This window comes from Chlamydomonas reinhardtii, chromosome 9 (genome assembly GCF_000002595.2).
Source record: "Chlamydomonas reinhardtii strain CC-503 cw92 mt+ chromosome 9, whole genome shotgun sequence".
NCBI classification, from domain to species: domain Eukaryota; kingdom Viridiplantae; phylum Chlorophyta; class Chlorophyceae; order Chlamydomonadales; family Chlamydomonadaceae; genus Chlamydomonas; species Chlamydomonas reinhardtii.
The window spans coordinates 5,190,006-5,215,313 of NC_057012.1; the positions used below are offsets into that span (position 1 = coordinate 5,190,006).

Genomic DNA, 25,308 nt, shown 5'->3' on the forward strand with positions numbered 1-25,308 from the left:
CTTCGTGTGATTTCTGATATCATCGCGCCTCATTCACATAACTTACACTGCCAACTCTTTTCCACGCTGCTCGGTGTGGAAATTTCGGCCAGAGACACGACTAGACGAAACCCTACGCGCACGCAGTCATTAGTTCGAGTTACATGAATGCAAGGCCGATTGTCGCCGCCGATTGTCGCCTATCTAATTTGGGCTATCGGTCCGCCACTGCTTTCGTAGATTTTCGCAGCGAAGAGCCCTCTTGCGGCCGTATCTGTATCCGCGTAATGCTCCACTGCAACGAGTGACGCGATGGAGCTTTGTTGCTATGCGTGAGCGCCCACTCCCACGCAAGTCAACCCCGCCGTGCGCGGTGTGGAGTTTTACCAGCTTTCGCAAATTGACAATCTTAAGCGTAATCGTGGTATTGAATTCCAGACTAGGCACCGACTGCGTTGCAGCTACTGCGGCCGGTGGCGAACGAGCGCTTCTGCACGCGCTGCAGCACGGGCTCTATCATAGCTCGAATGCGACGCATGTAGATGAGCTCATCACCTCATTGGAGAAGGTCATATGGCACTCCAGGCGCATCCTCAAAAGCGGCAACTTTCAGGAGCATCATGTCGCGCACACGAAATTGGAGCACGCCAACCTCACCCAAGCCAGCGACCTCACATCCTGGGCGCGCGCTGCAACGGCATGGCTTGGAGCTGCAATGCGCCTACAGGCAGGCGACGCCGCAGCGGCCACACAGCAGGGGGGCGGCATCTTCGGTGGGGTTGCAGCGCGGGTGTCGCATGCCCGGGATTCACACCGTCGCCGGCGGCGTCATTTGAGCAGCAGTGAGAACGTCTTTAGTACTAGGGAGGATGACGGTGCCGAGGTAGTTGGTGACGATGGTGGTGATAGTAGCGCCAGCAGGCCGCGGCAGAGGCGCGTGTTGCACGGCACGCCAGCGGCGCAACCACAGCTAGCGGCGGCGCGTGTGCTCTCGGCAGAGTCTGCTTCTGCTGCCGCCGGCCGCCTGCTTCACAGTAGTGACGACAGTAGCAGCGGACCCGATGCTGGCAGTAGCACCGGCGGCAACAACAGCAGTGCCACCAGCACCACCGCTGCTGCCACGCCCACGACGCAGCTCCCTGTGATTCTCTCCTTCACGCCGGAGCAGGAGCGCTTAAGGCAGGGCTACCGGCAGCGTGCGGGGGAGCTGGCGCCCTCACCCTGGCCCGCCCAGCAGTTGACGCTGTTGGTGCCGGTAATGCGGCGGCTGCTGCTGGCGCAGTTGCTCAAGGCCTGGCTGCGGGACATGCGGCAGCAGCTGCCGGCGGAGCCGCAGGCGGCGCAGGCGCTGGCGGTGCTGATACGCAAGGTGCGTGCGGAAGCAAAGGGGCTCACAGTAACCTGCTGGGCAGCCCCAACAGTTCCGAGCATGCGCGCGCACCTGTTTGATGTTTGCTTCGCCAAGCGGTTCATCCCTGGCCTGGCCTCACCCCGGCACCCCCTGCCCGCAACGCAGCTGTTCGAAGTGCATGTGGGCAGTGTGGTGCAGCGGGCGGCACTCGAGTACTTCCACATCTCCAAGGCAGGAGGCACTAGCTGGACAGTGGCGGCCAGTGAGTGGGCGGGGCGGGGAAGGCAGGACGTGTGTGGTGCATGGGAAAGCACAAGGGTAGCGGGTTAGGACATGTGTGCGTGCTTGCGTGCGTGCATGTGCACGCGTGTGTGCGTGTGTGCGCGTGTGCCTGTGTGTATGCGTGTGTCCGTGTGTGCGTGTGTGTGTGTGTGTCTGCATGTGTGTGTGTGTGTGTGTGTGTGTTTGTGTGTGTGTGTGTGTGTGTGTGTGTGTGTCTGCGTGTGTGCGCGTGCATGTGTGCGGGCGTGCGTCGCCCACCACATACAACCTGATCTCAGTTAATTGGGGTATGCTGAGGGATTGTGCCCCTTTCAACCGCGCAGAGAGCAACAAGTGCCCTCGGCCAGCGGCGAGGGGCTGCCGCGTGAAAGAGTTTGACGACTCGTGTCGCTGGCTCAACCGCACAGCACTGCTGGATGTGGGCGTGCCACAGGGCCGCCACCACAAAGCGCCGTGAGTGCAGGATTGATGCGCGCCTGACCGCACACCTGACCGCCTGCAGCCCTGTAACCCCCTCGTCAGGCTCGGGCATGTAACCTGGGACCCATTCCACATCGGATGGCATTTGACTTTGCCCTCGCCTGGCTCCGTACTGTGTGCGCTGCCGCCATCCATTTGGGGGGGTGCTCACAGGTGGGGTCGCTACGGGCACGTGGACCGAAGCACCGAGTACGCCACGTGCGCCCAGCGGTACGAGTACGTACGGCGGCGGGGTTTCGTGTACACCACCAACGAGTACACGCTGCACAGGTGGGCGCCGGGTAGAACCGTACTTGTCTATGGTACTTGCGGTACGGTGCGCGCCGTTGGCCCGTTTGTATTACGTTCGTTTCCCACCCGTCGTCCGCCCGCCCCCCTACCCTCAACCCCAATTACGGACACTACTGCGCTGTTGTTTTAGTCCACTGTCCTCTGCAATAACTGTGATTGCGCTGGTCTCCGTTTTCTTTCTGTGCCGGGCGGTTTCTGTTGGCAGAGACCTGGCGCCGGAACGCAGCCTGGATGAGCGCGCTGAGGTGCTGAGTGCGGAGCAGGTGGTGGAACGGCTGCAGTCACCCGAGGGGCAGGATGCGTGGCACTCGGCACACCTGTGCCCGCAGTTCGTCAACATCCTGACCGTGCGGTGAGTGAGGGAAAGGAGGTGGTGTTTTCGGGGATGTACATTGGAGTGTACAGCATTCCTGAGCGAGGAGAAGGAGGGTGGAGGGCGGCACAAGCAAGGTCTCAGTTTGCGCAGTCCAGCAGCTGCCATCGCGTTCCTGCGTTGATTGCAGGCGTGCACTGCCTGTGTGGACATTACGTGCGACCTCGTTTCCTGGCCCTCTGCACGCAGGGAGCCACGGCAGCGGCTGCTCAGCAACATCAACTTCATGCTCCCATTCCTGCAGGTGTGGGTCTTAGGTGTAAACCATGAACCCTGAATTTGCAATCATGACGATGGCACTGAACTTGGTACCGTATTTGCTTACAACTGCAACGGAGGAGTCCATCATGACATGGTTGGTGTTGATGTGCGCTGATGCTGTCTTTGGCCTATCTCGAAACCGCATGCCCAACCCGCCCAGTTTGTGCATGCCTGCCCCGCCGCCGGCCTGTTTTGACAAAAAAAAAGTTCACATATCTGCGCACATTGACGCATGAAACTTGCACTGACAGTGCGGCCCTTTCTGCTTTTGCTCACGTTTGTGCTAAGCACAGAGCCAGCTGTTCCCCATCCGCAAGCGGAACGACACCCAGTCCGCCGCCCAAGTCGCCGACTTCCAGGCCATTTTCTGTAATGCGCCGTCGGAGACGTGGGAGACCGTGGTGCCGCCCGTGGCTGACAACTACAACGTCCGGTGAGAGAGCCCTCTGTCGCACGGCCCCGAATGATGGGGGCCAGGCTGGGATCCGCAGCTAGCCTTTGGCAGATGCTTCACTGCGGTTTTAACCCTTCAGCAGGACTTCTTGGCTGCGAAGCCTGTATCTGAGTCTGCCGCATAGTGCATCCTGTTGCACCCCCAAACCACGCTCCTGCCATCGGCCACCACCGCACAGGACGCTGTTGGGCGAGCTAGGGTTCCACCTGCCGCTGTGGTCCGTGGGTCCCGAGCACGTGGCCGCAGCCGAGTCCCAGCTGCTGCGTGTGAGTGGAATAGGGTGCCGCTGGCCGGCCGATGCCAGCCTGGTAAAATTTTGGCTCCCGTTTACCGTCCAGGCCGTGAGGGGTGTTACAGGCGCGCGTCTTGTTGCAAACCGCATGCGTACAGAGCTGCGTGCACGCACGGCTGCATGGCTCCATTGCCATGTGCGAGCCGGTTGTGGGCTCCACCCACCACCGTACCATCGTGCCCACCACGGCCGCCCCGCTGCCGCCCCGTACCGCCCTCCCGTACCTCCTGCTGATCCGCCTCCTCCTGCTGACGCACCTCCTCCTGCACCGACCTCTCGCTCGCCCGCAGTTCGACATGGTGATGGACCTGAACGCGGGCAGTGGCGCCGCCGACCTGGTTCAGAAGCAGGGGCTGGGCTGGCACGTGACACTGGCCGAGGTGCGTGGGCGCAGTGTGCGGCTGCAAGCTGCCCCTTCCGTACCTTCTGGGTGTCGATTATGGTGGATCGATGCTGAAACGCGTTGGGCTCGGGCAGTTCCGACGCATCAAGCCGCACTAGCAGCCTATCCCTCTTACGACTGAGAAGTGCGAGCGCTTGTCGTCGGTCTCGGGCTTACTATCCCCTCTGTTGCATGGGTGCAGGTTCATGCCCTGGACTCCAGCCAACGGCAGGACCGCGTGCCGTGTGGTCTGGGCAACCTGACAAAGCTGCTGGAGAGGCAAGGGCCGGACCAGCAGTGGTACAGGTGAGCGGGAGGGGGCAGGAGGGACGGGCGATAGGGACGCTTCCTATCGGGCCGGGCTGGGCATGATGTGAGGTCAAGGAGAGCGGGGGCGGGGTGGCTCTGAGCGCCCTTTGGGGCACAGACGACGAGCTATGGCCGCGACAATGGCCGCAGCAGCCAAACCTGCACATACTGACAAGAGCTGCCGCATGTGTTTCTGTCCCTCTTGCGCGCGCGTGCGTATGTGTGCCGCTCTGCCCAGCTTCGCGCGGGTGGTGAGCTCGCTGGACCAAAGCTTCCTGGCTATGGCACGTGGCTTAGGCCTGGAGCCCCTTGCTACAGCCGGCGTGGACCCCATCGCGGCTGCAGCTGCTGCTACAGCCGCTGCCGCTGCTACTGCTCGGCAAAGAGGGGCGCCGGTGGAGGGAGACGGCGCTGCGGAGCCGGTGCCAGTGGAGGAGAGCACGCCGTGTGGGCTGCTGGGATTGCTGGCGCCGCTTGCGTTGGAGGGGCCAGACGGCGTGCCGATAGGGGCAGGTGTGGGATTGGCCGTGGACGGCGTGGGGCAAGGCGGGGATGACGAGGAGGACGAACGCGAGGAGTAGCGAGCGCAGTGGGCTGGGTTGCTATTATCAAGAACAAGAAAAGGTGGCTCTCCCTCGCAAGGGAAATGCTGGCTGCGCCCATGCCACGTTGGTGCACGTTGCTGGTCGGAGGCCAATGGTTTCGAAACTACGGTACCTCATCTCCCTAATATTGCCGAGGTCGGTTCGTACAGGCATCGCTAGCCATGTGTCCAGCCGCGTCCCGCTGTCAAGCACAAAGCACAGCAGGCGCAGGGCAACCACATACAGGCTATGCTCCGCTCGCCAGCAAAGTCTGTAAACCAGACACCAGCAGGTCCGCGCCAGCACCTTTTCTCGGGCGGCGCCGCGCTCTCCTCCTCGGCTTCTCCACGTGGCCTCACCTGCCTCCTCCGCTTGTTGAGCCCACTGTGCATGTGGCGTTTGGCATGTAGGACAGTTTACAGGGGTGCTGCTGCTGCGCACTGTATGAGAGTGCCGCTTGGCCTGAGAAGGATGCGGGTGCGGTCATCATGATGTATGGTGTGGTCGTGGTATAGGGGCATACCTTCACCTGTCGCGCGATCGCGACTTCCCAGTTCCGCGAGTTCCCATCCGCGGCAGTGGTCGTGCCCCGTTTCGCGCTCTCGGCCCGGGGAGGCAGGCCAAAGGCGAGCACCTGGCTTCGTGCGCCCGCGCCGGAGCTTCTCTCACGGCTTCACATCGCTGTCTTCGAACTGCAGTAGGGCTGTTCCATTGCCTCAGCACCCTTGTCACTCGGTCATCAGATGCTTTTGATGCCCGGCGGGGATGGGGGGGGGTGGGGGATGCGCATCTGGCGCTGCCGTGCCTGCACTGCACCCCTGTCGACAGGTGTCGGCCTTGCCGGCACCAGCACTTGCGGGCGTTGCGGCACGCCGTGAATGCCCATGGCAACAATGAATGCCGCAGACACACCGACTGAACCCGTAATGTAATTTTCTATGACCAAGCTGTTACTATGATACTTCTAATCGGACGATAAGAGACAGGCGTAGCATTTCTACAATGCCGCGAGCAGGCTGAGTGCGGAGGAGAGGCGCGGAAGCCGCCCCTCTGAAAGGACCAGGGAGAATGCCAATACTGCAACTGGACCGCGCGGGGAGAGAGCGCGAGGTGCGAAAGTTTGCTCGACGTTGTCAGGGCGGTCCTAGTCGGTCTTGGGCATGCATGCAGCCAGCGTAACTTGAATAAATACCACGACTGCGCTGCGACGGGTGTCCCTACCCCTCCGCAAAGGATTGGTTGCGATTCGAGTCAACACTCGCAAGCGTCCCTAACGTCTAAGACGAGCTTGTCTAACTGATTGGCTGATGAATGTTCGATGCGCGACGCCGTATCATTTTCAGCTAACGTAGTCCCTGCAACGTACTGGTACTGGGAGTGTTAGCGGCGAGCGAAGTGGCTTTTGCGCTGTGCTAGAGGTGTCAGTGAATGCGTAGAGTGCTGGTTACGCGATCTGTATGCACTGCAACGTCAAGACGGCGGGCTGTTGACGGAGACCGCGTCCTTCTACGTGGTTTCCTTGCGCAGCCCTGCGCTTCCTGACCTGTTCCTGATAGCTGCTCGATGCAAACGTTTGCCCTCATTGCCCAACAGGAACCACCGTGTCACCTGGACCTATCAAAGCTGATACAGGCCGGGACCAAGTCGTTCTTCAACAATCCCCTGTTGTCAGACATTGTTCTCGTCTGTCCGGATGGACGCGCGCTGCACTGCCATTCGGTCATATTGGCAGCGGCATCTCGCCGACTAGCCGCCGCCCTGAAGCAGGGTGCGTTCGCTGTCGTGTTTCTCGACCCGTGTACTGCTGACGCCCGACTGTTGTGTCGTTTTCCTCGCGCACCCTGCGAACTTCAGCGCCTGGCGGCGATACCCATGCATCTATGGGAACACGTGGGTCACAGCTAACGCTAACCACTTGTACCTCCCCGCCTGCCAACACGGTAACGTGCTATCCTCTCACACTCCCTCCACAAACCTATCAGGCAACTGGACGCCAGGGCAACAGATGCCTGTCAAGGGGGTTGACAGCGATGCGTTAGAGACGCTCGTGTACGCCTTCTACACAGCCGAGTGCCCGCTGGAGCTGGCGCGGGTGCCAGCGCTGTACGATGCTGCGATCAAACTGGAGGTGCGGCGATCACACGGTGTGAAATGCGCAGGGTGGCAAAGTTTTGAAGCCCCACCCGACCGCTTCGATCCTCGGCCACTTCAGCGAGTTTTCACTGTATCTTCCCAACCGCCACAGCACCTATGCACCAAGCACATTTTCTGACGTTGCGCACACAAGCACACGCACGCGCACACGTATATAACTTCTTCTCTCTCGTTCTGTACAATCACATACACTATCACACAGGTGCCCTCTCTGGCGCCCGCGCTGGAGCAGTACACGGCCAGTGCGCTGCAGCCGCACAATTGTTGCGCCGTGCTGGAGCTGTGCCTGGGCGCCGGCGTGGGGCCGCTGGCAGAGCTGGTGCTGGAGTGGATTCGCAGCAGGTGTGGCGGCGGAGGATGCGGCGGGCAGAGGACGAAGGGGAAGAGCGGGGCGCTGCTCGCACAGGAAGCAAAAGGGAACGCCAGAAGCTGCATGACCGGGGAGCGCATAATGTGATGACTCATGGGCGCGATCTGGTTCGGAGTTGTGGGGTATGATGTCGTGTCATCCTGGGCCATCCATGCGATGCAGAGTCGCGGACGTGGTGCCCGGCCCCGAGTTCCGGGCGTGCCGGTTGGAGACGGCGGCGCTCATCTGCAAGGATCTGGCGGGTCGGAGCCAGCTCGTGGGGTTGCAGGTGCGGCGGGGTGGCGGAGGAACAGCAGCATGGGGCTGCGGCTGGTATTTGCCGTGCCGGCAGGGTGGCGAATTCAGGCTCCTCTGGGGGGGTTCACTGAAGGTTGCTGTGCACCTGTGCGGCCGTGTCCCCGAGTGCTGGCCTCGAGCGCACTGAGCTCCACCCGCACCCGTGCCGTCGCTCTACTCACAACAGGTGGCTGTGGCCTGGCTGACCGCCTCCAGCGCGCGCGGCAGCCTGGTGGGTGTGTTCGCAGAGGCCACTGGCCTGGCCGTGGACGCCATACAGGCGGTCGCCAACAGCGGCGGCGCGCTGGGGCCCATAGGGGGTCTAGGGGCAGCCGGAGGTGGTGGCGGAGGAGGAGCGGGAGCCGGCGGCGGCGGGATGAGTGGCCTTGGCGGCCTTGGCGCGTCGCTGTCGCTCCATGGGCCGCACGGACCCTCGATCAGTCTGCAGCTGGCTGTCGGCGGGGGCGGCGGCGGCGCGTCGGATGGGCTCGGGCCGCTGGGGCTTGGCGGCGGTGGGGGCCTGGGCGGCGCAGGCGTGGGCGGCAGCGGCTCACAGGTGCTGCAGCTGCTGCCGCCGCCGGGCGGGCTCGGAGGGGGCGGCGGCGGCCCGAATGACCTCAGCGGGCTTCAGTCGCTGCTGGGAGGAGGCCCCGGAGGGCTGGGCGGCAAGGCCGGCGCCGGCATGGCGGGTCTGGGCGGGCTGGGGGGCCTTGGTGGGCTGGGCCCGGGGCTGGGCCTGGATGCGCTGGCGGACGCGGCGGAGGGCGAGCGCATGCAGAAGCGGCTGCGGCTGGGCGCCGGGGGGCCGGGCGGCTTCGGCGCGCTTGCCGAGAGCGGCTCGGCTACGTCACGGGGTGAGTGGGCCAGACCAATGCGAGAGGATGGCGGAGGACGACGAGGGACCCCGAGCTGTGGGCAGGGATGGAGATTTGCTCGACAGAGCGTTGGGCGGCGTGGAAGTACCGTACTGTCAACGCGCCAGAGATGAAGGCATGGGGGGCCGACACGATCACTCGTGGGGTACTGGGCTCACCGTCAGGGGTGCCGCCCTGGCAGGCCGCGGCTCACTAGCCTTGGGCGGGCAACACTGCTGGGTTGACGACATGGATACGACCAGGCCAAAGGTCCGCGGCACATTCATGCTATCCCACCTGCTTCCTTCTCGATTTGAGCCTAACGCATTTCCGCCATTCCCGCCCACAGACTTGTCTAGCGCGCTGATGGATGGTCCGTTGCGGCTGGGCGGCGGCGGCCCTGGCCGTGACCTGGACCTGCCAAGCCTGTCCATGGGCGGCGTGGGGCTGGGTGGCGGAGGCCTTGGCGGCGGGCTGGGCACGTCCAGTGGGCTGAGCGGAGGAAATGGGGGTGGAGGAGGAGTTGGTGGCGGCCGCGGCCGGGGGCGTGGCGGCGGTCGGCGGCGGCGCGGCACTTCTGCCAGTGACGATGACGAGGATTACGCACCCGGCGGCGGCCGCAGCGGCGGCTCGGGCGGCCGGAGCCGCGCGCAGGTGTGTGGCGTGGCGTGATGGGGCGTTTCGTGGGGTGCGGGAGCGTGGGGCAACGGTATGGCAGGAACACTCTGCAGGAAGGAAAGCGTCAGCGGATGCGTCGGGAGCGAGTGATCTGCCACAGCGCGCACAGCGCACCGGACACGCACACACATCACCTGTCGTCCTCGTGCTGCATGTACTGTTCACGTACCCTCCAAGCAGGAGCTCGTCTACGATGCTGACGCGGCGGCCATGGACGACCCCGCCGCCGGCTCAGGCGGCGGTGGCAGCGGCCCTGGCGAAGACGCGCCCAGCGGCGGCCACGGCGACGACTCTGGGGCCGGCGGCGGCGGGGGTGGCAACATCCCCGCTAACACGCCAGTGCTCATGACGGGCCGGCGCACGCCGGCACAGAAGGGCATGTGCCACGTGCAGGGCTGCAACCGCAGCCTGGCGGGCCTGAGGGACTACTACCAGCGCTACAAGATTTGTGAGCGAGGGGGGGGGGGGGCGGGCGGGCGGCGCAGGCGCCGGGCTGCAGGATGGCAGCGACTGGCGCAGGGGCACGCTATGGCTTGGGGACGGCTGGCTTCTGGTCTGCGACCTGTGCAGGGACAAGGAACCACAAATTCCTACGCCTCAACGCCATGTGCGCTTCAGGCATGTGCTGTTTGCCAGCGCCCTTCTTGACCACCGTATCATTGTGCTGCGCGACCACCACGCCGCACATATTGATACGCTGGGGCACACGAGCTCATGCACTTTGTCCCGCACGCACGCAGGTGAGCACCACCTCAAGGTCAGCCAGGTGCTCAAGGACGGAGTGCCACACCGCTTCTGCCAGCAGGTGCGGCACTCGCGGGCGGGCTCTGTGTAATCTATGTGTTCCAAGCATTACTGCGCGCGCGGCCGTGCAGTCCTTGCCCGCTCCTCTCTGCCGTTCGCGTCATGCAAACATCGTGCTACATCCTGCCATCGCCTCGTCCCGCCGTGTCAACTACGAAACATTCTCTCGGTTTCCATCCTCGCTGCCTTCAACCCACGACCCGTCTGCCCCTCAACACACCTTTGACTCCTCCGCAGTGCGGCCGTTTTCACCCGCTGACGGAGTTCGACGGCGACCGGCGCTCCTGCCGCACCATGCTTCAACGGCACTGCCACCGCCGCGCCAAGCAGAAGCAGGAGCTGGCGGAGGTGCTGGCGCAGCGCTACGAGGAGAAGCAGGTGCGGCAGGGCGACAAGGGTTCGCGGAGAGGGCGGGTGTGTTCGCTAAAGCGCACCGTGTATCGAGCTCAAGGTCTGGGATGTCCGCGACCAACATCCAGCGGCGGGCAGCCAATGCGTGCCTGTCGCGACTGTTGAGCCTCGCACTTGCACACTCCTGATACCGTTATACCGGCTGCAACTTCATGATAAAATGCTACGGTGTACGCAGGTGGCTGCGAGCATGACGGCCGTGATGGCGGCCATGGCCCGTGGCACTCCCGCGGGCGTGCCCGCACTGCCGCCCATGCTGCAGCTGCAGTACCTTGCCGGACTGCCCGCCGCCGCTGCAGCCGCCGCCGGCCGGGACGACGGCGGCGCCAAGGATGAGGACATGGATGGCCGAGGCGGCGGCGGCCGCAGCCTGCCTGCAGGGCTGCACTCGCCGCCGTCGCGAGCGGCGCTGACGGAGGCTGTGCAGCAGCGTGCGCGTAAGCAGCAGGCGACAGTGCTGTCGCAGTCGGGTCTGCTAGGGCTGGCAGGCAGCGGCGAGGGCCTGCCTGAGGGGCAGCTTGCGGCCGCCATGGCCGCTGCCGCGGCGGGCCTGACGCTGGGTCTGGACAACCTGCCGGCTGTGGGGCAGCTGCCGGGGAGCGGCGGGGTGGCAGAACGCAAGTTCGGCGACCAGGAGCTCCTGACCGGAGGCGGCGGTAACGGCAAGGAGGAGCAGCGTGCTGGGGCCGCAGGCGCTGGCAGCCCGCCGAGCGCGGCGGCGGCGGGCCGCCGCGCCGGCGGTGAGGAGCCGGCAAGCGGGAAGCACGAGCCCGCAGACACGGAAGGAGTCGGCGGTGGCGGCGGGGCAGGCGACAGCGGCGAAGATGGCAACGGCTCGCGGCCGGCGACGGGCGGCCGATTTGCTGCCGCCTCCAAGGGCGAGCCAGGTGGCGGCTCTGGTGATGGGCTCCAGCGCGTGGATGGCGGCGGCGACTCGCCTGGCGGGAACGGCGCAGGCGCCGTGGGGGCACAGTGGGGGGCGGGCGACGCTGCCGCGTGTGGTGCCAGAGGTGGGAGGGACGCCGCCGTGCCCTCTGGCCTTGACGGTAGAAGTCAGCCGCGAGACCTGTGACAGGTGGGCACATCCCCCATCACAGCCGCTACCATGCATGTCATGTGGCGCCGTGGAGTATCGACGGGTTGGTTCGGCCGCGATTCGCGGACTCAATGCAAGAGCCTTTTCTGCCGGGCACCTAGGCTATCATGCTGCGCGCTATTACTAAGCTCCCGAACTGACTATGCAGATAGGTTGTCGCATCCGGTGTTGGATGGCCTTACTGATGTGTGGTGCGTGTCGCTACCGTATGCTAGTTTTATCCTTACTCATGGCCTCAACTGCGCGCGGGGCCCGCATGAGCTCACTCAATTGGCTCATCCAAGTGACGTATCCATGCAATGCCACGCCCGGGCAGCGCCTGGAGCCCATTTCCTTCATGTTGTTACACGCTGTTAGAGTGCTTTTGAGGTGACATGACGGCACCGCCGCTGTGGGGTTTGGTTCTCCGAGCTTTGGTTCACCGTGAGGGGCGCTCCAGTCGCAATGCCATGCGTCATCTCTTTTCTGTCGTGCAATTGCATCGTGTGCGCGGAGGCCCAGCTGATATGGTTGTTTTGATGTTCGAGGGACCCTCGCGTATACTACTCTCCATGCGCTGATCGCCCACATCACGGCGAGATTGTTGCTATGCTCAAGACTTCAACAGGTGACAAGCCGGGAATGCAATGGCTGCGACGCTAGTGCAGACTGCTTGGGATCGTATACGTACATGACCACAGGCGACAGACCCGCGAGAGTCTGACGTTGCTGGCAGGGCGTGCGTTGTCGTGTCACAGGCTGCTGGTAGCATGGATATGCGTGATTGCATGTTAGGGTGCCTGCGTATAGGTGCAAACGCTGCTGCTGGAGCGGCTGAGCACTGGCGCTTACCACGCCATGCAAGCGCACGGGGCGGGATGTGCGGGCTGGTATCACCTGCGCGTGAGAACCGCGAGACCAACCTCGTGCGGGCCATGTGACGCGAACGGCGGGTAGCTGGACTTACATGCAGTATTGTGCTGTGCGGTAGCCTTAATGGTCGTGTTGTGGAGCTCGAATGGAATGAGCAGTATCAGGATGCACCCCACAACAAGTTGAATCGCGGCTTTTGCTTCGACGGCGCCTGAACCCTGAGGTTTGGACATGGCTGCTGAGGTGGCGCTAGCTGTTTTGCATTGCATTGTTTGAACGTAGCCATGCCATGAGACTTGATTTGGCAAACGGGGGTTGGCGAGATTTCAACGCTTAGAGAGTTTGCATGGGCGACAGGCTGAACCGGCACATACGTGCAATTACATGGTCGGCGCTGGTATGGCAGAATCATGTTTCCGATGAGACTGTTGCATCTCTTTCTCAATTGACAACAGAGAGCTTCGAGAATGGTCATCTTGGTAATGGTGTGAGGGGATGGGGGAGTCCTTTTATGGGGTGCCGTCAAACCAATGCGCGTGGTCATGCCGGCGATAGCACTCTCTTTCCAATGCTAGCGCCGGGAACTGGACGCCACGGCTGAAGCTCCCGTGCGCACACGAGCTAAACGTGTGTCATGTGCATGGGCTCAGCCCACTTGTCCATTGCGACGGAAATTTTCTTGTTGTTTACGAATAACGCGATTGCAAAGACAGTTTGACTTGACGTGGACGGCGGACTACCACTGCGTAGGGGTTTGAGGGGTAGCGTATCTGCGTTGAGGTTTAAGCAGTTGCTAGCAATGACGTGTCACCGCAAAGTGGAGCAGGCGGCTGCGGCGATGCAAAGCAATCAAGCGCCCCAGGAGCCTGTTGAGTTTCGGAGCAGTCACGACAACACAAATGATTCCTATGCATGAAGCTACCCCATCGTCCTTTCTTTAGTCCCAAGAGTACTACGGTATGCGCGCGCGCGTGTGTGTGTGTGTGTGTGTGTGTGTGTGTTGTGGCGTCTGGTGTTGTAAAAATGCTATGCAAAGCAAAGGGGAGTACAACCAGTACCGGTATCTGCAAAATTGTCGTCAGGGGCGGTAGGCCGGCAGAACACGGCCGGGGGCGATCGGCTGAACGGAGGGTCTTCGGCATCAAGATGGGCCGACCGTGCCCGTGTAAGAACCTCCGCTCTTCTCTTCCTCTTCAGCTCATGGGCATTCGAGCACAGCAGGGTCATAGGGATGGAGGGGGGACGCAGCGGATGGGCGGTGACATTTTGTACTTCGGGGACAGGTTCGATGTGGTTTGAGAGCTCCCCCTCCATGCTGGGCACGTGCTCAAATGATGTGCAGCTCTAGGGACTAGGGCATAAGGTAAGCTCTAGTTGGTCAGTTGGTGGCATCTGGCACATCTGCCTGTGTGGGTGTTAACGGATGTTGACGAAGGCGGCGGCCGCGTTGGCAGTGGCGCTGTAGGGGCTGGCGCCTTGTGGCCACAGCGCTATCGGAAATGTCGCCGACCAACTCTCTCATATCTCCAAGCCAGGTTACAGCCCATCGGCGCCCAGGCCAGACTGCATAGATGTGTGTCACGATCCTTCCCACAGTCCCCATCTTTTTCCTGATGCCGTCCCCGCAAGCGCGCCGGCACAAGTGTTGGTTCGGCACATGGAGGCATGGTTCCAAGCAGCCAGTCATTGCGAGAGCATTTACCATGGTGAACAGCCTCGTACAAATAACAGTAAGTTGCCACCATTGCCGACCAACGCCGTGGGTTCAAAAGTGTACTTCGCACGCATGGGGTTCATCCGTGGGGCGGGGCGGCACGTGTGGCTCTCGGCAGACTCCCCATGTCTGCACGCCGTATTAAAGTAGTGTCCATGCTTTACGCCTTCTGCAGGCGAAAAGCGCTGAACAAACCTGGCCTGGAGGGCCTTGACATCACGGACCTAGGACCGGATGGCCGGGGTTTGAACCGCTCCCTCATCTCTCCTCGGACTCCTCAAGCCCTGGCGCCTTCTGGTTGCTCAGGCCGGATGCCTCATGACTCGAAACATACAGAACGACAACAGGGGTCGTGCGGCGCGGCGCTGTCCCTGCGTCCTCCAACGCCTTTCAATTCCCTCACTCTCCTCTAGTCCTCGCCCAAGACATAAGCCAGATCACAATTCAGATAAATTTAGTTGAGCAGTAAGCCTGGTGCAGTCCAACGCAAAGGCGCGCAAGCACTTCACGTCGACAGCTGCCTCTAGTGTGCGCAGTGCGCGCCGGCTGGCTGAGCGGCAGTGGACAAGATGCGCAGTGCGCACTCAGCAACCGCATGTGCGGCCCCATATCAAGCAAGGCACCGTGCTGGCAATCAGTGCCGGTATTGACGAGCAGTATTGGCGAGTGGCAAGCAGTAGCATCAGCTTTTAGGCGGCGCTGGCGTCCTCGGCACCGAAGAAGCGAATGCTGTTTTGGAAGACCAGCAACCCAATCTGCGGGCACGTTGACAGCGCTTGCCGGCGTCAGCAGGAGCACCAAGTGCAGGGACAGGCGGTGTGTAGTATGGTACGTATTCGGCAGTAGGTGGTTGACCAGTTCTGTGCGATGCTGCGTGTGTAGCCACCCGACTTGACAGGGCTGTCAACCGCCCCGGCGAACGGTGACCAAGTGCACTCGCAGTTGCGTGCCATTTCCGGAGCGCCTGCTGAGCGCCTTGTAAGCGCCCCCTGCCTACCCCACGCACGGGACAGCATGCCTTCCTGCCCTTGCCCCTCACCGCTCCTTCCCCTCTCTCACCGTCTGCCCGATGCCCAGCCTCAACGCCTTGGGCACGAAGCCCTTGTACAGCGCCCGTGGCCCCTCCTCCACGTAAATGCGCCGCAACGTGGCCAGTGTGCTGGTGTAGCCGCGCGCCACCCGGTCCTCGGGCAGCAGCGCCTGGAAGCGGCTCTTCACCACGTCTGAAGTCGGTGATGGAAGGGCATTGGTGTGAGATGTTGTTGTTCGCGACATGTGTGTTGTTGGCGGCATGTGTGGCGGCGGCATGTGCACTTGTTGGCGGCATGTGTTATGATGGAGGGATTAGTGGCACAACGTGTGTGGTGTGCTCTCGGTCAAATTGTTTTGGCGGGCCCAGGTGGATACCTGTACACCCACCACAGGTTCTGTGACAAGGCATTCCCCTCACGTCGCCCTTACCGAAGGGCGCGTTGAAGCAAGTGGCCATCATGCCCACCCCCGTGCCCACCACGATGGTCCTGCAGGAAGCGGAGACGGAACGCGCCATAGTGCATTACTAGGAGCACCTTCCCACGATCACTGGCTTTAGTCTAAAGGACAACAGGAGCAGTAGCTTGGAGGACAGCTGGAGTCACGTGTTTGGATTCACAACCAAACGCTTAAGCACTGAAGGCAGCAAAACGCCGTGCCAATCGCCAAGTCGCCGTGTCGGTCGCCAAGCAGCAAGTCTGGCCTATCCTCACCTCGCCACCGCCAGCACGGGGTTCTCAATGGGCGTCAACAGCCCCCCGGCGTCTGACAGCTGGTGCATGGTGCCTGAAGGTGCGCGTGTTTGGACAGACCAGGGAACTTGGGGTCGACTCTGTGCAGGCGGAGCATGTGCAAGCACACAGCACGCCCGCAAGTGTGCAGAGGCGCGCACTTATGCAATTGGACAACGGACCGAGCTTACTGTGCAAATTGTACTGGATACCGTAGATGGCTAAATGCTGATGCGGTGTACCTGGATCATGTCCATGCGCCTTGTGCTCTGGCCTCGCGCAGCACGTCTTGTCACCATCTGCTGATCCCTCACCGCCACCCTGTACGCCCTTCCCATCCACCATTTACACCGCCCAGCCCTCCCCTGGCCCAGCCACTGAGCTTCTCTGTTTATCGTGCCCGCCACCTCCCAGCGTTCACGGGCATCCAGCTGTCTGTAGCCGGCATTGTGACATGTATCATGCAATCATGCGCCCTCGCTTGCCCCCCACCCCCGTGCCCCAACTCCTCGTCCCTCTTGCCTCCCCCCGCCCTCCTCCGCGTAGCCCGCACCGTAGTAGGCGGCGTTCCAAATGGTGTTGCGCCACATGGTGGGCCCCAGCCCCGCCGTGAGGGCGGCCGGACCCTCCTCCCGCAGCACCCGGCCCAGGCAGTCCCAGCTGTTGCGGTAGCGGCCGAGGTGCTCTTTCGCCATCAGACGAACCTGCGTAGACCAGGAGGGGGAGAAGCAGTGAAGTGGACAGCGAACGGTCACATGGCCAGGATAATTTCAAAGGCAAACCGCTGCCGTGCAGGCAGCGGCTGCCGCATGGGCATGCCAGAAACGCCTTTTCGCCAGCTCCCGCCCCGCGCCGCCCAGCGCTTTTCCTCGCGCGCCTCGTTCCACTTATCCTTCCCCGCTTCCTCTCCCACCCTCTGCCCTCCACCCCAACCCTCCTTCTCTCCCTCTTCCCCTCCCCCGGGGCCGTATTTCTCTCCCAAGTCCCCACCTTGATGACCTGGAAGGGCTGGAACGCCAGACCCTCGCTCACGCCGCTGAGCGCCCCACTCAGGTAGCCGCCCGCGCCGCTGAGCACTCCGCCATTGGCGCGCCGCAGCTCGCGCTGGCTGAACTCCAGTGTGGATAGAGCGGCGGTGGCGCGCGGGATGAGGCCTGGGGGAGTGCAAGTCCAGTAAAGTGGGATGGACCAAGACGTTCGAGTGCAGGACAAGCAGCGAGTCCAGTAGTAGACAGGAGTAACGTGACTGCAGCCCGTGCAAAGCCCTCACACGATCCACGAGTAGCACTTAGTCACACCAGCCCTTCCCCGGGACTGTATAGTTCGTTCTACTAGAGGAAGGAGCGGTATGATTGCCTGGCCCTGGAGATCTCACCCACTATCTCTGGCAGGCCCCCCCGGTAGAACTGCAGGAAGCCGCCCTCGCGCAGCACGTCTCGTATGGTGGGCAGCAGCTGAAGCGGCTGGCCCGGGTTGATCTGAAACCTGTAGCGGTGCGACAGGCGGGTGTGCGAATCAGGACTGCAGGTGCGGAACGGCAAGACGACACAGTCACGGAGACAAAGGAGCGCTCGACCGCCTCGCAGCTGACCGCAGTGCCGCACCGGGTCTTCAACAGCTCCAGGGGCTGTATACTCAGACCTTCCACAATCTGTGAGCGTGTGTATGGGCGGAAGGGGTATTGCCTCGGCATGGCGGGGCTAGAAGATATGGGTAATGGACTGCTAACGAACGTGGAGCGGCGAGCCCCGCACGCGGACACATACACAGCTGGCCAGCCACTACTGTAGCGCCACCACCGACCGAACTAAAAGCCAGCGCGGCCTTACCCCCGACAGCGCTCCGCTGAGAAACACATAATGACTTCGGTCTGCAGGTGCGGCCGGAGGAGCTTCCGCCGTTGCAAGCTCGCCCATTTAGCGCCAAGCCCCGAACCGATGTTTTACTAGCGTTTGTTATTTAGTACAGCTATGATCTATGCTGCAAGTGTTCTGCTAAAAAGAACGTTGCTATACCCGGACACTCTGCAGTGCAGTTCCCAAGCTTGCTTGACAGACTTGCACAGAATGAATCTTGAATGGTACCGCTGTGGATAACTACTAACCCGTATGGGGCATAACATCACCTGTTGATGAATTTGGCTGGGCACAATTGTTCCTTGCATGGGCGCAAGGCGACCACTTACTACTAGCAACGGGCTGCTGCTTTGCCTTATGACACCTAAACTTATGTCAGTGCTATCGAGTATCTATTTGACAATTCTTAACATACGCACACGGTAGAAAACACGGGACCTGTTTCTTAACTGCGCTCTCGTTATTGCCTAGTGAAGTATTCTGCGTATTGCTTGTATCTATAAACTCTCATTGACGTATCTGCTGCTTACTAAACGAGCGCTATTTGTGCAGAGGTAGGTGAAGCGGCGAAGGGACGTAGCAGTTTGTATAGCTCTAGTTTGCATTCTTTGGTAGAGCATCGATTTGTGTTTCCTGTAACATGCTGCTACCGCGGTGGCTCGAGCATTTGCGGGGGCCTTGTCGAGGGTCGGCATCCGTCGCACGCAGCTTCGTATGCTCGCGCTGCAGCCCTGCCCGCTTGCCCGACTAAACCTAATTATGCTTGTGATGGAACCCTCCACAACAGACGCGCGCCAGGCGGCTGCAGGGTTAGGGGGCCCGTGCGCATTTGTCAGTTCGCGGACAGTATGTTGCAACGGGCAGACAGGCGGCACGAGCCAACAGCTTAGGCAGAGCTTGCAAGGAGGCAACAACAGAAATGGACGTCGATGCTGCTGGTCGTCCCCTGCAAGCACAGGCCAACCTGCGTGCTGGCGACAGCTTGTGCGCCGCGGCGGACTGGCTGCTTGACAGCGTCGCCGGGTGCAGCACCGGCTGCATCACGGCACCGGCCGGAAACGCAAATGCACTAGCGTTCGACCTTCATGCTTCAGCTCAAGCGGCGGTCGCGAGCGCTGCCTTGGGTGAGGGCGCGGAGCTCGACATCCCGGCCGACATCGACCTGGACGACCTGAACTGGGATACCTTCCTTGAAGCCGAAGGCATGCAGCCAGACGTAGCTGGCAACGCGGCCGCTCATGAAGTCCCTCTTGGCACCGGCGTCAGCCCACACAGCTCTGCGGGTTGCTGCACCGCGCCCGCGACCTGTGGCAGCCCGCGCCCAACCGCCATCACCACAGGCGCACCGGCTCTTGCGGCACAGCAGGGGGCGGCGGCGCCAGCGGCGGCGGCGGCAGCCCGACCTGACACGCTCGACCCACATCCCGGGTATCATCACCAGCAGTCCTCATCAATAATGGTGACAGCGCAGCGGTGCCGTGCCCATCCGACCCTGCTTTCATCGCCGCGCGTGCAACCCCCCAACCCGGGCCACTCGCGCGTGCTGGAGCAGCAGCCGCCCCTTCTGTACAGCAGTGGCAGCAGCTGCGGGCCGGCTGTTGCCCTGGCCCCCATCAACCTGCCACCTCTGCAACGCTGCCCTACCTCGAGCCTCCCCAAGGGCGCCAAAGCAAGCGGTCAAACTGGCGTGGAGGCTACGGCCGCCGCAGGTAGCGAGGGCTCGCCGCAGCCCCTTGTGCCAGCCTCGACCCTCACGATGAGCAGCAACCAGACCGCTGCCGCCGCGGCGGCGGCTGCAGCAGCGGCGGTGCCCGCCATTGGTCTCCACGCCGGTGAGGGTGGCGCCACCGGCGGCCCTGGTGAGGACAGCGACTCTCTGCTCAGCAGCAAGGGCAGCCAAACCACCAGTGCAGGCACTGCCCTGTGCCCGGCCGCCGCTGCCGCCGCCGCGACTGGCGCCGCCGCATCCGCTGCCGCTGACGCAGGCGATGACCAGCTCCCTGTGACGTCGCCCAAGCAGCCGTGTGCCGACGACACCGCCGGGCCGGCGCACAGGCCGTCGCTGCCCCTGCTACCTCCGCAAGGGGGCGCAGCAGCACAGCCAGCGGCACTACCGCTCGTGCCGCAGCTAACGGCGCCGGCGGCTCCTGCTGGCACGCCGCAGCTGCTGTGCATGCAGCCCTCGGCACCGCCGCCGCCACCGCAGTTCACACCGGCAGCATCACCAGCGGCAGCGGCCACAGCCATGGCTCCCCAGGCCAGTGGCTGCCTGCTGCCGGGCCGCGCGTCCTTCTCCTCCACATGCGCCTCTTCCTTCCTCACACCCGCCAGCTCGGCCGCACAAAGCTCCCTCGACGGTGCCCCGTCCATGGCGGCTACGGCGCTCGGTGACTCTTCCCTTCATCACCATCAGCAAACGCTGTCCCAGAACAGCCACCACGGCCAACAGTACGCCCGCGGCGGGTTCCTGACGCAGCCGCAGATCTCCCTGCCCTGCCTGCCGGCTGCACACTCCCAGCCGACGCCCGAGCTGCTGCCACCCACCAGGAGTTCGCCACTGCAGCCGGGGCCGCCGCATGCGACCAGCGCCCTTGCGCCCATGAAGTCGCAGCCGCTCCAGCCAGCTTCTTCGCAGCAGCCGCAGCAGCTGCAGCCGTCACCGCTCCCGCCACCGCTTACTGCGCGGCAGCTAGCCAAGGCCGCGGCGGCGGTTGCTGCGGCGGCGACGCTGGGACTGCCACCGCCGGACCTGGTTGGTTTAGGGCTGCTGCCTCCTGGTCACCGCTTCCACTTCCCGGCCACTCCCGCCAACGGCTCCGGCGCATCACGGCCCACTGCCGCCACCAGCACAGCAACGGCCAAGTCAGCCACCAGCAGCAGCCGTGCCACCATGGCCCCCCGCCAGCCGCCGCACATGCCGATGCCAATGCCGGTACCAAGCATGGCGGCGCACCTGCCGGCTGCCGCCGGCCGCTCACACACTGGCTCCCTGCAGCTGGGCGCGTGCGGGTCTGTGTTTGGCGCACCCGGTGCAGCAGCGCTTGCGGCGGCGGTGGGCGCCAGCCCACCCCGCCACACCAGCCCCGTCCCGGTCACATCGGCCGACATGCCGCTCCCGATGCCCATGCCGCGGGCATTGCCGCCACCGCTGCCGATGCCGATGCCAGCTCGGCAGTCGTCCGCACGGCGGTTGGCCGCACCTGCTGACAGCTCTTCGCCGCCGCAGCAGCAGCTGCCCATGCGGCGCTACCACAGCACTTCTCTGAGCGCGATTGCCACCGCCGCTGGTTGGCCCAGCGCAGCGCACCACCCCTACCAGCGCCCCGCCTCCGCTACGGCCACCAACGCAGCTGGTGCCGCAGCTACGGCCGCAGGCTGCATGGCAACGACCAGGCGCACAGCCTCCGGGGCGGTGGCGGATGCCGAGGTGATGGCGGCCTGGCACAGCGGCAGGCCCGCCGGCGGCGGCAGCGCCGGCCGTGGCGGCTGCGCCCCGTACGCTGGCGAGGCAGCCAGTGGCCAGCAGGCGGCCGGCGACGAATGCCAGCAGGGCAACGACGATGCGGGTTGGGACCTGCGTGAGCATGACATGATGGAAGACGTGGCTGGGCCTCCTGCCATGCTTGGGGGCGTTACTGGCTACGGTAACAGCTACTGCAGCGGCAACGGCAACGGAGGCAGCAGCGGCAACGGTAATGTTGGCGGCGGTCGCGCGTCCTGCCCTGTGCTGCCAGGGGGCCGGCACGCCGGCGCTGGCGCGGTGATCACCACCGGCTTCCCGGACAGGCCGCCGCTGGGCCTTGGCATGTCCGCATTTGGCAGCGACCAGGTGTGGGCTAGCCGGCGGAGCAACTTCAGTGCTGGAGGAGCAGCAGGCGACGCTGCTAGTGGTGGCGAAGCCGACGGCAACGAGGATGGTGCTGCAGGTGGCGAGGAGCTGGATGAGCTGCTTCAGTCACTCAAGTCGTCTGATTTCGACTTTGAGGACCCGGGCCTGCAAGGAGGCCACATGGAGGCAGCGACGGCCGCGGGTCAGGACGTGGCGAGATACGCCGCGTGCCATGGCGCAGCAGCAGCAGCAGGTCCCTCGAGCGGGCGGCTGGCGGAGGATCCCGGGCAAAGCATGGCTGCAGCTCCTGTGGTGGGTGCTTGCGCGGGTGCTGCAGCCGACGCACACATGGCAGAGGCGCAGCAAGGCCACACCTGCGCGCAACCAATTCATGCCCGGCACAGCAGCAACGGCGGCTCACAATCGCAGCGCCAGCAGCCGCAACAAGCGGCACCCAGCCGGTTCAGCGGCGGCGGTGGCGGCAGTCAAGGCACCTGTGGCGGCACCAACGCCGCCGGTGGCTCCGCAGCACATGGCGACGATCGTGACACGCAGCTTCTCCAAGCGCTTCTGAACGTCCGCAGCAGCTGTGGCGGCTGCGAGGGCGGCATGCCTCGCCGGACCTGGTCACTGCCCGAGGCAGTCCAGGCGCCCACAGACATGGACATTTGCACGGGGGGCGCGGATGCGGCGGTGGCGGCGGAGACAACCGCCACGTCCAGGGCAGGCGGCGGAGCTGGCGGCGGCAAGGCCGCGGGCCCTCTTGATGTGCTGCGGGCGTCGCGGGGAGGAGCGCGCCCTAGCGGCGGCGGCGCATCCCTTCACGCGTTCTACAGCCTGCAGCCAGAGGCGATGGCGGCAGGGCTGGCGGGTGTGGCGATGAGCCCGCTTGAGGCGCACGCGTCGCTGCATCACCCCAGCGCTCTGCAGCTGAGCACCGGCGGCGGCGCGCACTCCCCCGCTACTGCTGCTGCGGCCACGCCTGCGCCCATGCCGGCAACCAGCTACCGCTCGCTGCCCTACACACAGCAGCATCAGCCGCCGCCGCAGCAGCAACGGCAACCGCAGCCGCATGTGCAGCACTACGGCGCGGAGCCGAGCCGCTCCTCCTCTGCCATGTCCTACGTGGACAACCACCAACAGCAGCCCTGCCAGCGGCTGCACAGCCTCCTCCAAACCCATCAGCCTCAGTCTCAGCCCCAGCACCAACACCAGCACCCGCACGCCGCGCCTGTGGCCGCTGCAGTGGCGACGTGCCATGGAGGTGCAGCGGCGCACTTCAGTGCTCCTGGCTATCCGCCGCCTCACTCCTACTCGCCACCTCATCAGCCACCTTATCAGCCGCCGCCGCCTTCGCAGCAGCAGCAACAGCAGCCTGCAGCCAGCTGCACCTGCGCGGATTGCTACAGGGCGACGGCAGCCGCGGCGGCGGCAACAGCGGTGGCTGCTGCGGCCGCCGCGGCTGCAGCGATGTCGAGTGGGGCTGCCTCCTACCATAACCACCACAATCAGCACCACCACAGCTACCGTCAGCACGCACACGCCATTATTGGCCAGCAGGCGCCACAGCACCCCCAGGACCCCTCTGCAGCGGTTCCAGCGGGCGGCGGTGCCAGCAGCAGCGGCCACCAGCACTACGCAGTCGCCCAAGGCTACGGTCAGTATGCGCCTAGCTATTACCCCGGAGGTTGTGGCAGTCTCGCCCATGCCCCGCATCAGCAACTCCACCAGCACGGCTACCAGCAGCAGCTGCTGCCGCAGCACCGCGCGCCGTCGCCGCCACACGGGTTCCCCCATTCCGCCCACGGCTCACAGCAGCCGCCGCCGCCAGGGCCATGCACGCTGCCGTGCTGCTACCCGCCCCGCCCGGCGGCCCCTGCCGCTGCCGGCTGGGCCGCGGCAGCGGAGCATCAGCACCACCAGAACCCAGCGAGCAGCTATGGGTATGCAAGCGCCCAGCATCCATACACGCATCACCCGCACGGTAACACGGCGCCTGTCTGCGGCAGTGAGTATGCGCCATCAGCGTCCGTGCGCATGCTGCCTCTGCCGCCGCCGCCGCCGCAGCAACAACAACAACAGGGGGAGTCGCAGTATGCGCCTGCACATGCCGGGGCCGCTACAGCAGGCGTGTACGGAGCGCCACCGCCAGGCCCGGGCGCCAGCAGGGCCTTCCCCACCCTGTCAGATGCAGATGGGAACGGTGGCGCCAATGCTGGTGGCATGCGGGGCAATGCATCCGCCCTAGCAGGGCACAGCAGGGGAGCTTACGCAATGGCAGGTGCTTACACGCATTGCAGCCACTCGGGGCAGCCGCTGATGTTGCCGCCTGGCACAAGTTATGGTACAACCAGCTACTAGATAGGGTTGATATTCATGGCCTTTCATTGACGACGTGTGACAAGTGACGTGACTAGGCACGGATTGGCGAAGCTGGATACCTGCCAGGTGTACGCTACGATCAGGACAGTTAGGGTGTTGGAAAGTCATGCAATGGGTGAGGACCAATTGAAGGACATATGACTGGCGCGCAGCCATGCGTGCCACACTCACACGGCGGTGTACTGTTTGACGCATGATCTTGACATTAAGACATTTTAGACTGTCGCACGCGCTGCTTGTGCCGTTATAATTCTATCCATGCACGTGATAGTCATGAATTTCCGCAAGTAAGGGGCCAGACCCGCCGCCGGATGATTGCACCGGTGGGAGATAGAGGAGCTGTTGGCTAACGCCACGGCCTCGCTTACGTTGACCAACCGGACCAAAACCTTCCCATGACAAAGAACTTAGTGCATAGGCCTGTGTGCTCACTGTGCTGACGTAGCACGTGAAAGTGTGTGCGTGAATGATGATGAGCCCGACGCTAGCCGCTATAGCTTAACATTGATTGTCTGTTATTCTCTAGGGCTCATTCACCGCTGACCCTAACCAGAGCAGGGAGATAGCTCCCTGGAAGGCCGTAGCATGGCACCCTAGAACAATAGCCTCGGGCCTCCATTCTTTGCTTCTGTACAGTATGTGGGTTTGGAATGTCGTGGCGCAAGTCAAGTAAAGCGAGTAGATTGATCAAGCGTAGGGAATGCGCCTTTAGTCAATTATGGCAGGGATTTTACATCTGATTGCACGCACAAATTGAGCAGGTACGGAATGGCGGTTACGGTGTGCGCAGCAGCATGTGATGAGTACAGTAGTTGGTGGCTTCCGCTCTGACACGCAGGAGGGCCTTAGCCCTGGGGACGCTTGGAAGCGGGAATGCTTGGATGACTTGGCTGGGGACCCGGCTGGGCCTGGTGGCAACAACATAAGGTCAGCGTCAAAGCTTTAAGGCCAATTGTAAATTGTGCTAGGGGAATGTGTCATCTGCAACTGTGCACGCGCAGTCCGGTTGGGTAAGAGTCCCCCTGGCGAAACAGGTGCCCGCCATCAACGGGCAGGGATGGCCTACGCTGTTAGCGCGAGAAGAAGTCATAGAGCTAGGCAACCTACATGAAGACTACCGCAAGGAGGGAATTACATGGGTTACATCGGCGCCGGCGGCAAGGTAGGGAATGGCAGGACCGGGGGAAGTGGGGAACTCGCATGAGCATTGAACCAGCCAACCTCCGGATCC

The 25,308-nt window shown here is 63.3% G+C and overlaps 4 protein-coding genes across 4 annotated transcripts; 3 read left to right on the top strand and 1 right to left on the bottom strand.

Moving 5' to 3' along the window:
- Positions 1–17: 17 nt before the first annotated feature.
- CHLRE_09g399252v5 (uncharacterized protein) lies at positions 18–5,327 on the top strand. The gene is made up of 11 exons (XM_043065928.1): positions 18–1,348; positions 1,496–1,592; positions 1,936–2,065; positions 2,246–2,362; positions 2,589–2,735; positions 2,946–3,000; positions 3,311–3,450; positions 3,650–3,737; positions 4,054–4,143; positions 4,348–4,451; positions 4,693–5,327. Exons 1-11 carry the CDS (start codon positions 695–697, stop codon positions 5,033–5,035), a joined length of 1,965 nt encoding a protein of 654 aa, XP_042921348.1. The 5' UTR covers positions 18–694; the 3' UTR covers positions 5,036–5,327.
- Positions 5,328–5,627: 300 nt separating this feature from the next.
- On the top strand, positions 5,628–13,714 carry CHLRE_09g399289v5 (uncharacterized protein). Its single transcript, XM_043065929.1, has 11 exons — positions 5,628–6,148; positions 6,632–6,806; positions 7,021–7,166; positions 7,395–7,534; positions 7,725–7,830; positions 8,026–8,692; positions 9,042–9,346; positions 9,551–9,818; positions 10,111–10,175; positions 10,412–10,552; positions 10,764–13,714. The coding sequence occupies exons 1-11, from the start codon at positions 6,107–6,109 to the stop codon at positions 11,655–11,657; spliced, it is 2,949 nt and encodes a 982-aa protein (XP_042921349.1). The 5' UTR covers positions 5,628–6,106; the 3' UTR covers positions 11,658–13,714.
- A 343-nt stretch (positions 13,715–14,057) lies between these two features.
- On the bottom strand, positions 14,058–18,107 carry CHLRE_09g399326v5 (uncharacterized protein). The gene is made up of 9 exons (XM_001694767.2): positions 17,840–18,107; positions 17,615–17,661; positions 17,386–17,495; positions 17,001–17,164; positions 16,564–16,714; positions 15,993–16,065; positions 15,709–15,767; positions 15,307–15,470; positions 14,058–15,002 (listed from the first exon to the last, which is right to left on the bottom strand). The coding sequence occupies exons 1-9, from the start codon at positions 17,924–17,926 to the stop codon at positions 14,937–14,939; spliced, it is 921 nt and encodes a 306-aa protein (XP_001694819.2). The 5' UTR covers positions 17,927–18,107; the 3' UTR covers positions 14,058–14,936.
- Positions 18,108–18,257: 150 nt separating this feature from the next.
- Positions 18,258–25,047, top strand: CHLRE_09g399363v5 (uncharacterized protein). Its single transcript, XM_043065931.1, has one exon. The coding sequence runs from the start codon at positions 18,786–18,788 to the stop codon at positions 24,054–24,056; it is 5,271 nt and encodes a 1,756-aa protein (XP_042921350.1). The 5' UTR covers positions 18,258–18,785; the 3' UTR covers positions 24,057–25,047.
- Positions 25,048–25,308: the final 261 nt, after the last annotated feature.